The following is a 15,097-nucleotide window of genomic DNA, read 5'->3' as shown; positions in this document are numbered from 1 at the left end:
GACAGAGAGACAGAGAGACAGAGACAGAGAGACAGAGAGACAGAGAGAGACAGATAGAGAGAAAGACAGAGAGAGAGAGATAGAGAGAAAGACAGAGAGAGAGAGAGATGGTTCCTACCTGTGTGGGGTTGTAGAGTTCCTGCAGCGCATTGCGGGAACCTTTCCTACAGCACACGTCCGCGGCAAACTGGTTCCTCCGCATGACTGTTAGAGAGAACAGAGAGAGGGCCCTTAGCAATGCCCAATCACACTGGAACAACAGCAACAACAACCAATCACATTGTTACAACTTAACAACCAATAAGAGAATGGGCCTAATAGTATTAACTACAACAGCATTCACATAGAATAAATGACCATAAAGCTTATAATTCTGTAGAGGTCAAGTGCACTGTCACAGCTAAACTACAAGGCCAGGTCCCCATACACACAACCAACAGCCAGACAATACAAACGCCTTAATTACTGGATGAAAGAGCTCACTGAATAACTACATGAGATTGAACAGAACAGTGGGTGTGGGTGAACAACAATACATTTGAGAGCCTTACTTTTCTCTGTTCTATGTTTCATCATCCTCACTGATCTAACCCAGTGCATCGTTTCCTGTTTGTGCTGCGTGTGTGTGGACAAAATCATATCCGTTTGTCACCCGGGGAATGGATGAGAGCTGAGTGCTTGTTAGTGTAACGAACCACCACAGATTGTCCATTATACCATTATACCTTACCTTCAGTAGGAGAGGGGGAAGAGATGCCCCTGTACACCTCAATGTGATGGGTGACCTGTCACCTGGCTGTGAAAGCAGCTTCTTAATAATGCAGTTCATTCCTGCTCCCTACAGGCAATTACTGCTCTTTCAGCAGAATACACACACACACTGACTGCAGCAGAGACAGTGTTAGAGAACAGTACAGTAATGAGAATCCATCCATGATATCTGGGGGTGATTACTCTCTCCTACTGGAAATGGCAGCAGTGGGCCAGATATCCATTCTGAAATGCATCTGACTCTGCCGGCAGGCCTGTTGCTAATGATGATGGATGCCAACATGTATCTGAATGAAAGCCTCCTCTGTGCCGGGTGCTAACAGCAACAAACTGTTCCACTCACTCAATCATTCTCATTTATCCTCTACTGCATCTGTAGGCCTAATATGGACAGACAGACAGGCAGGCAGGCAGGCAGGCAGGCAGGCAGGCAGGCAGGCCTGCAGGCAGGCAGGCAGGCAGGCAGGCAGGCAGGCAGGCAGGCAGGCAGGCAGGCAGACAGACAGACAGACAGACAGACAGACAGACAGACAGACAGACAGACAGACAGACAGACAGACAGACAGACAGACAGACAGACAGACAGACAGACAGACAGACAGAGTAAAGCTACTCTCGCTGAGCCATTACATCTCCAAACAGTTCATCCTATTTCCAACACACACAAGTAGCTTACATGCTACAGATGTTGCTTCAGTGCCTCCAGGTGCACACACACACACACACACATACACTGCTATATTTAATCTGCTAGTATCCTGTCTAAGTCTGGTGTGTGTTAATACACTGATCACCTTCCACACACACACACACACACACACACACACACACACACACACACACACACACACACACACACACACACACACACACACACACACACACACACACACACACACGCACACACACAGACCTCTTGATATACATCAAAGGCATTAGTATTACAATGTACAGAGTACAGTTGAGTGTACCCACTACGTGGACCAGCAGGCCACCTGCCAGCACACCTGTGTCACAGCCCGGGAGAGATGTAACCATGGTAACCACCTCATCTCACCTGCACCCTTCTGATTGGCTCCATTCATCAAATGCCCTCTCAGCTAGGGACATGCTCATTTCCTTTGTGCTGAACGCTTAGACACACACACACACGTGACCCTGATCTTCCTCATCTATCTGCTCTATTATGATGGACTGCACCAAGCAGAAATAAACAGGTTGATATGGATGATAATATGGGCTATGGTCAGCTGGACTGTGGGTAAAGGGATCAGAGATTTAGCTGTTAGAGCTGTTTCTGAGAGTTCAGAAGGGTATGAGGCACAATCCTCCCCCCACTCTCTCTCTCTCTCCCCACTCTCTCTCTCTCTCTCCCCACTCTCTCCACCCACTCTCTCTCTCTCCCCACTCTCTCTCTCTCTCTCTCTCTCTCTCTCTACCCCCACTCTCTCCCCCCCCCCCCCCCCACTCTCTCTCTCTCCTTCTACTCTCTCAATTCAATTCAATTAAATTTAAGGGCTTTATTGTCATGGGAAACATATGTTAACATTGCCAAAGCAAGTAAAGTAGATAATAAACAAAAGAGAAATAAACAATAAAAATGAACAGTAAACATTACACTCAAAGTTTCAAAAGAAGAAAGACAATTCAAATGTCATATTAAGTCTATATACACTGTTGTAACAATGTGCAAATAGTTAAAGTACAAAAGAGAAAATAAATAAACATAAATATGGGTTGTATTTACAATTTGTGTTTGCTCTTCATTGGTTGCCCTTTTCTTGTGGCAATAGGTCACACATCTTGCTACTGTGATGGCACACTGTGGTATTTCACCCAATAGCTATTAAAGTTTAAAGTCTCTCTCTTTCACCCCATCACCCCGCCACTGACTTTCTGTATCAGTCCCTCTCATTCCCTCTTGCTCTCCCCAATACCCCCTTCTGTCACGCCTGCTCCCACTTCCCCTCTCTGGCGCTTGAGGTGGCCAGGCTGCCCTTCATTACACACACCTGTCACCATCATTACGCGCATCAGCACTCATTGGACTCACCTGGACTCCTTCACGTTGTTGATTGCCCTCTCTATATCTGTCTGTTCCTCAGTTTTGTTCCCCGTGTCAGCATTATTGTCATAATGTTGTTTTGTTCCCCCTGTCCAGACGCTGTCTGTGTTTTGTTTGATGTCTGTTTTCCATTAAATGTTCACTCCCCGTAATTGCTTCTTGTCTCCAGCGTCGGTCGTTACACTTTCTCTCCATCCCTCCCTCTATCCCTCTCTCTTGTTAATGCAGAGAGTGGTAAGGGTGCCATCTCCAGCCTGTACCCAGAGTTTGTGAGAGTGTCTGTGTGTTCCACAAACATCCAAACACACACTCCGAGCATAACACACACACCACCTTTCATATTCCATCAGCCCCAGCTCTCATACACTAACATCCCTCCTCCTGCTTCTCCTCCTCCTCTTCCTTCTCCTCGATTTACATAACCAAATGTTGTTTCTCAATTAAATGATATGAACCATTTAGGGTGTGAGTTTTCGGGGATGTTATTCTCAACTTCCTATTGTGGACTTTTACAGGCCTATTAAATCAGCCACTCTTTGTGAACCAGTGAAAATGGTCTACCAAGTCCAAGGCGTGCACTCAAAGGGTTAAAAAGGGCATTTGGTGTTTCCACCTTCCTCTATGAACTACTGTTGGGCAGTAGGGATTCTCTAGTGATTCTCCCTTTGCTTTCAGCTCAAAGACACAACAAAAGAGCCAGCCTCCCTCCCAAATCCCACCCATAACAGCTTCTGACATGCAAAGGATTCTAGGAAGTCAAGCATCACAAACCAAGCAGAAACTACAGCAACACACAACAGTGAGCCCAGAATAACAAGATACTAAATCATATCCAAAGTTGGCATACATATGTCATGTAAGACCATCATTGAAGGAGTGGCTGGAGTGTATATTGGGAAGCACTATATTCACTGTGAGTTTGATTACATACTGTCGCCTCACTACAAATAGTAGTCCGTTCTGCACAAGCTCATCAAGGTCTGTAATCACACGACATCTGCAGCCATCTATCAGCAAGGGATTATGGGACACTGGAGGATTAATCTGCTGCTAATCTTACCTACACACAGAGAGCATCAATTCACTTGCCACTGTCACTCTCTCACACACACACACACGGTCAGTAACACACACAGTCACTAACGTGCATGAGCACACACTTATGTGTATATGTACATGCACATGTGTGCACACACACACACACACACACACACACACACACACACACACACACACACACACACACACACACACACACACACACACACACACACACACACACACACACACACACACACACACACACACACACACACAGTGATCCCTCTGTAGATTTGATTATGATTATGACAGGTCTCCCGCAGACTTTTCATATCTCCTGTGATGCGTGTGTTATATCTCTGATGCTCAGAGCGGAAGTGCGGAAGATGAGTTAGGACTCAGGTGAACAGCAGAATTAGAGCAGGAGCACAGAAGACAGATGTTTAGGCACGCTAGTGCAACTTCATTAAACAAAAGCCTGATAAGCGCCTGTCAAATGTGTGTCGGATGGTAATGCGTGTGTGTTGGTGCATATGTGGGGGACGCAAGTCTGTTAATAATTGGATTTATATAGCGCGCGTGTGTGTGTGTGTGTGTGTGTGTGTGTGTGTGTGTGTGTGTGTGTGTGTGTGTGTGTGTGTGTGTGTGTGTGTGTGTGTGTGTGTGTGTGTGTGTGTGCGTGCGCGCGCCCACAGGGAAAGGCTAGCAGAACACAATCAGGACAGTTGATATGATAGGCTGCTCGTTTCTTCTCTTAATTCATTTAGCTGTGGGCCTTTAATCCTTTAATGAGAATTACTAACATGAACATAACACACACCATTGTGGCATGGGAACAACCATCAGTTCAGTAGAGACTGAAAGTGTGTATATGTGTGTGTGTGTGTCTACACACACGTTATGTTATAATTACGGCTGGAAAGAAATGTCTTGATATAATGTATTAACATCCCCAATAGAAATATCATTCTGTAATTAATGAATTAATTAATAATGACAGAAAATAAGGAATGTGTCTCATGAGAGAGGAGATGATGAAAGAGGAGGGACTAAAGGCTTTGAAAAGGAGAGGAATGAGTCCTGGAGCAGAGAGACCCATCACACCTCACAGTAAACATAAGACCACTGAACAAAAATATAAACGCAACGTGTAAAGTGTTGGTCCCATGTTTCATGAGCTGAAATAAAAGATCTTGGAAATGTCCCATACGCACAAAAAGCTTATTTCTCTCAAACGTTACATCCATGTTAGTGAACATTTCTCCTTTGCCAAGATAATCCATCCACCTGACAGGTGTGGCATATCAAGACGCTGATTAAACAGCATGATCATTACACAGGTGCACCTTAAAAACAATAGAAAGCCACTCTAAAATGTGCAGTTTTATCACAACACAATGCCACAGATGTCTCAAGTTTTGAGGGACTGTGCAGGTGGCATGCTGACTGCAGGAATGTCCACCAGAGCTGTTGCCAGATCATTTAAATTCAAAAGATGCATATCTGTATTCCCAGTCATGTGAAATCTATAGATTAGGGCCTAATGAATGTATTTCAATTGACTGATTTCATTATATGAACTGTAACTCAGTTAAATCTTTGACATCTTTGAAAATGTTGCATGTTGCATTTATATATATTTTCAGTGTATTAAAGTCTCCCAACATACACAACAACCTATTGTGGACAGGTAATAAAACAGCGGGGCTACAGCTTCATGATATAATGCTATAATCAGAACACTAACTGGATAGATGAGTGGTTTAGTTTTTCTCTAGTTGATTATAGTTGTATCTCTGTGTGTGGTCTATTGGTCGGGTTAGCTTAGAGTACAGGTCTTTGAGTAGGTCGAAGGGTCATTTAGACTGCTGTCATATGCTTCATGCAGGTCTCTCGGAACGAAGCAATATGGTCGGGCGAAGAGGCTAGTGCTTGCCAATGTGAGTTGCTTCCCACCGGGAAGCTGAATCACATGTCGCCAGCGGAAGCTAAAGTAGCCAATTTGTTCCAAATAGTTTCTAGCCACGTCTATAAACTAGCTAGCTGGGAGGGGATTATCAGGACGATTGACTGAACGGAATCCATACGTTTCTCCCCTCATCCCCAATGATGGGACCCCCATTCATAGGCCTCTGAGTAATGGTTGCCCTCTCACTGCCTGACTCAATATTCCCAACATTGAATAGGAATAGAATTTGGAATGGGGAAATGGGGAACATGACCACAGTGCAGAAACTCTTAGCTATGGAGAAGTCTGTTTGGTTCTTTATGATTTTTAAGTGTAAAAATAAATAACAGACACACACACACAGAAACAGGATGGATGAATAGACAGAGGAGCGTGATGTAAACCCATATTTGGCCTCTGACTAAGAGACAGCGCTCAGTCACACGGTCAGAGGCGGCCAAGCACGGTTAGACAGTCACACAGAGAGATGGACAAACTACAGCAGACAGACATGATTCACAAACCACAAGCCCAGAGGAGGTAAACATACGGGACCAGTGGGAGAGTCATAGTAACGGAAAAAAGAGAGAGATGAAGTGAGAAAGGGAGCAGTGAGGAAGGGAGGGAAGGAAGGAGGGGAAAGATATGGACACAGACAGCAAGCAGGAGGGAGGAACCCACTGAACCTCTCAGTGTGACAACCCTAGGACAGTCACACACACCTCCTGTACTGCCCTGTCTGTAACCCCTCCAGTCATGAAAGTGAATATGATTGAACAGAGGGTAGACTAATCAGAGAGAGAGAAAGGGGTGCAGATGAAGAGACAGACAGCTAGACAAGGATATGAACCATAGATAATTCGTAAGGTGATGCATAGTAGCCATTGCAGTATGCAACAAAGCGCTCACCGCACATTAGCCTTCTTAGAATACCTTCCTTCCTCCCTCCCTCCTCTTCTGGACCCCCAACATCACCCTCCCGTGCCCGGCAGTGGTCAACAGGATGGGTGTCTCAAAAAACACCTCATTCTGCAATCAGGGTGGAAGTGCTGTGTTCAAAACACCACAGGGAAGAACCACACGCTTCATCACGCATGCAGTCACTCTGTGTGTGTGTGTGTGTGTGTGTGTGTGTGTGTGTGTGTGTGTGTGTGTGTGTGTGTGTGTGTGTGTGTGTGTGTGTGTGTGTGTGTGTGTGTGTGTGTGTGTGTGTGTGTGTGTGTGTGTTTGTCCTGAACGTTTCCTCCAGCTGTGTTCCAGTAATACTGTGGTGGAAGTTTAGAGGATGGGGTTAGAGGTCACACTAGGGCTGACCCCATTTAGTCGACTGGTCGATTGTTTGGTCAATAGGCTGTTGGTCGACTGAGATTTTTTTTTCAGCCAGTTGCAAAAAAAACATTTTTTTATGGCACATCTTGATTGACGCCTGTCTCAGTGGACTAATCCATTGCTGAGGCAACGGCGATGACTCACCAGTAGTACATTTACCATTAATTCCCCTCATTTCTAATCTGCAATGTTTGTTTGGTTACCAGAATTTCTGTTAATACATTCAATATGTTATTATCATCACAGTGTTTTACAGTTGTCACTGTCAGAGTGGACACGTTGTTTGCAAAGAACACAACCTAGGCTGTACTTCAGAGAAACAAGTTTTGGTTTATTTCATTCCATTTATACGTTTTGTTAATTTAGTCATTGTGTTTCGTAAGGACGCACACCTGATTACTCATGGAAGTAGGCCTAGGCTACATGGCCTGCGCGCAAATGTAGGCTTAACTCACCACCACTAATGAGATGTGGAGCTTCTCAAAGCAATTTTTTTCTTCACCTCAATACAGCAAGTAAAACGAAGTCTGTTTTTACATCCATTGAGATCGACAATAGCTTCTCAAGGTAGCCTATTTGAAAAAAAATTACAACTCTGTCCCTTTCGATAACTACTCTACCTGAAAGGGGAAACAAATGTGATGCTCTGATCTGGTGGAAACGTCATAAAATAGGCCTACCTGCACAAATAGCCTATTACTGTGTCTGTCCGGGGCTCACTGGCTGTGTCTGTCCGGGGCCCACTGGCTGTGTCTGTCCGGGGCCCACTGGCTGTGTCTGTCCGGGGCCCACTGGCTGTGTCTGTCCGGGGCTCACTGGCTGTGTCTGTCCGGGGCCCACTGGCTGTGTCTGTCCGGGGCCCACTGGCTGTGTCTGTCCGGGGCCCACTGGCTGTGTCTGTCCGGGGCCCACTGGCTGTGTCTGTCCGGGGCCCACTGGCTGTGTCTGTCCGGGGCCCACTGGCATGGGAAACTCCAGGGTCCAGGATATTTTATACAACGTTGAACGTTTGTTAGCACAAGCTTTGGGCTGGACCAAACAGTTGATACAATGTTTCAAGTTCATTGCAGACAGGCCATGTATAGCCAATGTGATCATTTTATCTGCATATTTTCTAACTGCAGACTGCAATGTTTTCATTTGTTGGCTTTATGTAGGCTATTTTTACATAGTTGGCAATGGCAATAGAAGTAACTTTTAGATTTGCATATTTTTAATTTAGATATAATTTGTATTAATCACATGACAATGATTTTGAGATAGGAAGACATAAAATAAATGAAACTTTCCCACGAAAAATGTGCATACGAAAATCAGAACTGCCACGCAGATCGGTAGAAATAGGAAGATAAATCGTCACCCCCACACAGTCGACTGACTATCAACGAGTCAATGTCCCAGATCTGACTCTGTTAGCCAGCTAGAGAGAGGATTACAACACCTCTTAAGATAACGATAGGCAGCATAACACACACACACACACACACACACAACACACACACACACACACACACACCATGTCCTCCTTTTCAGTTCAGTTGAATAGGATAGCAGCTGGGTAAGACAGTGAGTATCTGTGGCCAGGGTCTATGTAACGACTACACGCCACTGTTGATTTTAACATGTAACTCTAGGTGGGGCAAACTTAACCAACTGTTTTAGATGCATACCAGCAAAGCCCCTGAACAGCATTGTAATAATTAGTAGGCCGATGAGTTCTAAAAAGGAAAATACAATCCTGATGATCCACTGTTATATACCGATGCACAGACAGCGCATCGCGCAAACAAAACAACAATCTTAAATATCAACTGGAATTACATGGGTCTATTACTGAACTGTCACTGGCAAACATGGATACAGACCCAACAACATTATATAGTATCCCCTACTCATGGTTACAGACCCAACAACATTATATAGTGTCCCCTCCTCATGGGTACAGACCCAACAACATTATATAGTATCCCTCCTCATGGTTACAGACCCAACAACATTATATAGTATCCCTCCTCATGGTTACAGACCCAACAACATTATATAGTATCCCCTGCTCATGGTTACAGACCCAACAACATTATATAGTATCCCTCCTCATGGTTACAGACCCAACAACATTATATAGTATCCCCTGCTCATGGTTACAGACCCAACAACATTATATAGTATCCCTCCTCATGGTTACAGACCCAACAACATTATATAGTATCCCCTCCTCATGGTTACAGACCCAACAACATTATATAGTATCCCTCCTCATGGTTACAGACCCAACAACATTATATAGTATCCCTCCTCATGGTTACAGACCCAACAACATTATATAGTATCCCTCCTCATGGTTACAGACCCAACAACATTATATAGTATCCCTCCTCATGGTTACAGACCCAACAACATTATATAGTATCCCTCCTCATGGTTACAGACCCAACAACATTATATAGTATCCCTTCCTCATGGTTACAGACCCAACAACATTATATAGTATCCCCTCCTCATGGTTACAGACCCAACAACATTATATAGTATCCCCTCCTCATGGTTACAGACACAACAACATTATATAGTATCCCTCCTCATGGTTACAGACCCAACAACATTATATAGTATCCCTTCCTCATGGTTACAGACACAACAACATTATATAGTATCCCTCCTCATGGTTACAGACCCAACAACATTATATAGTATCCCCTCCTCATGGTTACAGACCCAACAACATTATATAGTATCCCCTCCTCATGGTTACAGACCCAACAACATTATATAGTATCCTTCCTCATGGTTACAGACCCAACAACATTATATAGTATCCCTCCTCATGGTTACAGACCCAACAACATTATATAGTATCCCCTCCTCATGGTTACAGACCCAACAACATTATATAGTATCCCTCCTCATGGTTACAGACCCAACAACATTATATAGTATCCCTCCTCATGGTTACAGACCCAACAACAACATTATATAGTATCCCTCCTCATGGTTACAGACCCAACAACATTATATAGTATCCCTCCTCATGGTTACAGACCCAACAACATTATATAGTATCCCTCATGGTTACAGACCCAACAACATTATATAGTATCCCCTCCTCATGGTTACAGACCCAACAACATTATATAGTATCCCTCCTCATGGTTACAGACCCAACAACATTATATAGTATCCCTCCTCATGGTTACAGACCCAACAACATTATATAGTATCCCCTCCTCATGGTTACAGACCCAACAACATTATATAGTATCCCCTCCTCATGGTTACAGATCCAACAACATTATATAGTATCCCCTCCTCATGGTTACAGACCCAACAACATTATATAGTATCCCCTCCTCATGGTTACAGACCCAACAACATTATATAGTATCCCTCCTCATGGTTACAGACCCAACAACATTATATAGTATCCCTCCTCATGGTTACAGACCCAACAACATTATATAGTATCCCCTCCTCATGGTTACAGACCCAACAACATTATATAGTATCCCTCCTCATGGTTACAGACCCAACAACATTATATAGTATCCCCTCCTCATGGTTACAGACCCAACAACATTATAGTGTCCCCTCCTCGTGGAGAAAAGCACATGGGCTAATTATAATACACAAAGTAAGCAAAACAATGAAATAAATCAAGCATTGCCCAAAATGATGAATAAGATACTAATGAGATAGACCTATATAAGCAATATAACAATTGAGATGTTCAAACTATGGCATAAGGGAACAATGAGCGGATAAGAGGCAAGCCGTAATTTCGATTAAGACATCTATGAGCGAGTAGTCGATTTGTTCAGCACTTTTGAAATGGACAGCGACAGAATTCAAAACATGGGCCATTCTTACAGTATTTTCCCTGTACACCAAGTCAGAACCGTAGAATAAATAAGGGAGCATATAAGCAGACAATGAAAGATTATACAATATTCAATGATGACATTTCTCCAAAACAGGCTATAGGCTACATGTGCACCACCAAGTCAGAACAATAGGCCTATAGGCTATGTTCTGAGGGGGAAAGGGGACCAAATGATTAGGGGGAGGCACATGGGCTACTTACAGCTTACTACACAACATACACTTAGTATTACTTTCTTAGCAACAGTATACATATCTCCGTGGCATATTACATCATTTATGCAGCAGCATACAAGACATATTTTTGCTGTGCTGTGCTCACTTGAACGTGGTGCGGCGGGCCTTCTTGTGGGCAAACTTTGTCATCAAAGTCTGGCATCCTCTGGATTTATGGTGCTTTCAAGACAACTGGGAACTCTGACCCTTTCAGACAGATGTTTTAAACCCTTAAACCCAGACTTAGACCACACACCCTCTCCACCGAATAGCCGGCAGGGGAAGCAAAATAGTGATTGCTTTGCATTGCAGTTAGCCATTGATTCCTTCCAAACCACTCATTGTTGAATTTGCAATTTCCGACTTGTTGAGTAATGTTTATGTCCAATGAACGATGAGCACGATACGTTTTATCTATAATTTCTCTTTATATGACAAGGATTGAAAAGGATTTGCCAGTAGATTGTTGACTTGATTCATAATGATGACTGCTTGTCTAGCTTGCTAGCTAAGATTTTGAAAGTATGATGTTGACATGATCAGTCCAATCAAAACTACAGTAGATATAACGTGATTTGATATCATCTTCTCTGCGGCCAATGACTTTGAGCCTTCTTGGACAGGCACTTCTAATATAAATATACAAATATATAAATATAAATATAACTGCCTAGCTCTCCCTGTAGATTCGGCGGTGATGTAGTGCCCCCACGAGTGACAGAACACTGAGCCAATCACTGCACAACTAGAGAATATTACTGCCTTACTCAAGAAAGAGACCATGTTTGTATATGTGAGTTGTTGAGGGGGTGGGGTATTCTGGCTGTCAGTCTGTGTAAGGTCTACTCGTCTGTCATCTGGGGGAGGGGGTAAACTATAGGAATAGTAGGAAGGGGCTGTGTCAACAGCCTGCAATTCATCTGACCCACCGCAGATCTAGTCCCTGTTCCCACTAGCTACTTCAGAGTGATTGACTGTTTATAGAACAAACAGACTACTCTCCCTGAGTCCCTGTGCTTTCCCACCGAAATCCACTCAGACTCTGCGCAGACTCAAAACTCCCTGTTTTACACACTCACCACCAGATGATGTGACCTCTGACATATAGGAAATAAGGAAGTGACACTCACTGCTCTAATTCTCCGTACCTCAGACTGAACGTCAGGGGTCAAGCTGTGACGGGTCAGGTGAGGTCAAAGTGTCACTCACTGATCACAGTTGGAGCTGGGGTTGTCACAGTAGGAATCTATGGCAAACACACAAACACACGCACGTGCATGCAAAATCATACATACACACACAACTATTTGTCTATTGAATAGACATGCCCTCTAGCTCTTACATTTTTCTATTTCCCTTTTGCTTTCCTCTCTCTCTCTAATTTCCTTTATGAAATATGAATCGTGTGTGTCTCACGGGTCCCTGTCGTTCCTGATCTCAGCACGCTTCCCTGCATCCCTCAACCCTCGATTCGCCCTGCCCTGCCTCCTGTCTCACACTCCCACTGGGATACAGGGATTTAATGATAACATACACACACACGCACACACACATACACACACACGTATTTCTCTCATGGCTATGTTTGTCAAAGAATGCTTCCAGGGAGGATTTCTGTTCTGTTTTCTAGCTCTTCATTTAGTCTGCTTTGGATTTATTCTTGTATGGTTTAGTTCTGGATGTGGTCCTGGTGCTTCTGGTTTGATCTGTGTTACAGGAAGTCTAGAGATTAACTCAAATCTCTGCTGTTTCTGTGAACCAGCCAAGGGAGATTGGGGCCTCTTAAATCGATGCTAACACACACACACACACACACACACACACACACACACACACACACACACACACACACACACACACACACACACACACACACACACACACACACACACACACACACACACACACACACACACACACACACTACCTCTGTGACTGTCTGCTTAAAATTGCATTTAAAGACAGCATCCCAGCAGTCAGGGGGTCTGGTCAAAGCCCCAGTCTCAGCAGGAGCAGAAACACAGCCTACAGGACGCGTCTTTAAACCAAGCAGCTGGACACACAGAGGCACGCACACAAAGCGAGGTTAATGCAGTGAAATATGGAAAGTATTTTAATGGGCGACTAGCTTTGTCACCACCTGCTGTCTTCAGCTAATGAGGGGACAAATAGAGAGAGAAAGAGAGAGAAATAGAGAGAGAGAAAGAGAGAGAGAAAGAGTATAGAAGCCTCAGTAGGGTATTGCCATAGCAGGTACTAGGTTTTGTATTGTGCTCCAGCGGTGTAATTAATTGGCTGTTTTTGTTCTTCTGCCAAAAAACTGAACCAGACACGATGACAGAGCTGCCTAAGGCACGCCCAAGGGGTCCTACAGGCAGAGAGAGGACACCGGTGAAATATCACTGAGGAATGTGAGCTCACTAGATCCCTGCACTGCACCTAGCCTATCAATGTCATGTCCATAATCAATGCATTGAAGCGGTAATATCTCACAACACACTGTTATATACTGTCTCAGGAGTACTGGCAGGACTAAATGGCCATTACTAGACTGTGTCCTGAGTCTATCAGAGATAATCAACACATATTAACCTGATCATCTTCTGAAGTTGTGGAGCGAGGCTTCAACTGACCCCTGATCAATACAATGACTACCTCCCCCCTTCTACTGGGACTGTGAAACGGACTCTGAATAGCAGACTCTACTGACAATCCTCTGATCTGTTGGTCCTGATTGGACAGAAGATGAGTCCCTCCTCCCACCTCTGGCTCCTTAATGTGGCTCATTAGACACATTGAGTAGTGTGTTAATTAAATAAACAACTAATAGAATTAATAGATTGCAGCCAGCTCCCAAATACAAAGGACCAACTCAGCAGTTACTATGGCAACAGCTTGGTGGTCTCCTCTTTTCATAGATACACACACACACACACACACACACACACACACACACACACACACACACACACACACACACACACACACAGTGTTGTTACTGGACAGTAGTCAAGCTGCCGTGTTTACGGGCCGCCTGTGGGGATGCCATTGTCTCAGCTGGCCACACATGATGCTTTGGAGCTTAAGAAGACTGAGATTCCATCTGGCAGACAGGGAGTCAAAACCACAACACAATATCCCCACAAAACCAGAACCACACCAACAAGGTTAAAACCACTGACCTAAACTAATTCTGTCCGTGGCTACAACCAGCACCAAAACTAGACTGGTACACAGTCAGATCAATGACTCAAAACCTCAGATCAGAAGAACAATGACCGTAATCAAACATCAGGATAGAGATGTAACCAAATGGACAGATGAAATGTGACCAAAACAGCTGAGGCATGACAGAGATGATGTTGAGGAGGTCCCATACTGTAGGCTGACTGTATGTCTGTTAGTGGGAGTTGTGTTTAAAAGAATGACATGCAGCATGTAGGCAATTTCCACTGGATATACAGATTATCAAGTAGCATATGACATAAACCCAGTCTGACACACAGTGTGACAGGACCAGAATGATACTCTAGGTCTAGATGATCGTTAGACTAATGTTTTTTCAGTGCTTACTAAGCGTTCTTTGTGGGAGCCCTAGCGTGATGCTGGTGTCAACGTCACCAAAGTGTTAACGAGCTGTTGACGTAACGCCTTCGAACTATGTCACTGTCTTACTGTGTGTGCTACGTTGAGTCTGCAGATTACATTTTGACAGCTTGGAAGTGTGTGTGTGTGTGTGTGTGTGTGTGTGTGTGTGTGTGTGTGTGAGAGAGACAGGTTGAGAAGCTCCAGACATTCTCTGACGTCAGAAGCTACACAGCTCTGGAGCGAAGGCATTTCACACTGACAGC

The 15,097-nt window shown here is 44.2% G+C and overlaps 1 protein-coding gene across 2 annotated transcripts in view; it reads right to left on the bottom strand.

The window, feature by feature from the left end:
- LOC115180019 (carbohydrate sulfotransferase 11) overlaps positions 1-15,097 on the bottom strand; it is a 124,111-nt gene that overhangs the window by 85,345 nt on the left and 23,669 nt on the right. For both annotated transcript variants that reach the window (XM_029741884.1, XM_029741883.1), the window contains exon 2: positions 119-204. In XM_029741884.1, the coding sequence (XP_029597744.1) occupies positions 119-204 (86 nt within the window). The remainder of the gene's footprint in view (positions 1-118; positions 205-15,097) is intronic.

Source organism: Salmo trutta, chromosome 40 (genome assembly GCF_901001165.1).
Source record: "Salmo trutta chromosome 40, fSalTru1.1, whole genome shotgun sequence".
NCBI lineage: Eukaryota > Metazoa > Chordata > Actinopteri > Salmoniformes > Salmonidae > Salmo > Salmo trutta.
The sequence above is the reverse complement of the archived record's forward strand: the minus strand, read 5'-3'. Positions and strand labels throughout refer to the sequence as shown.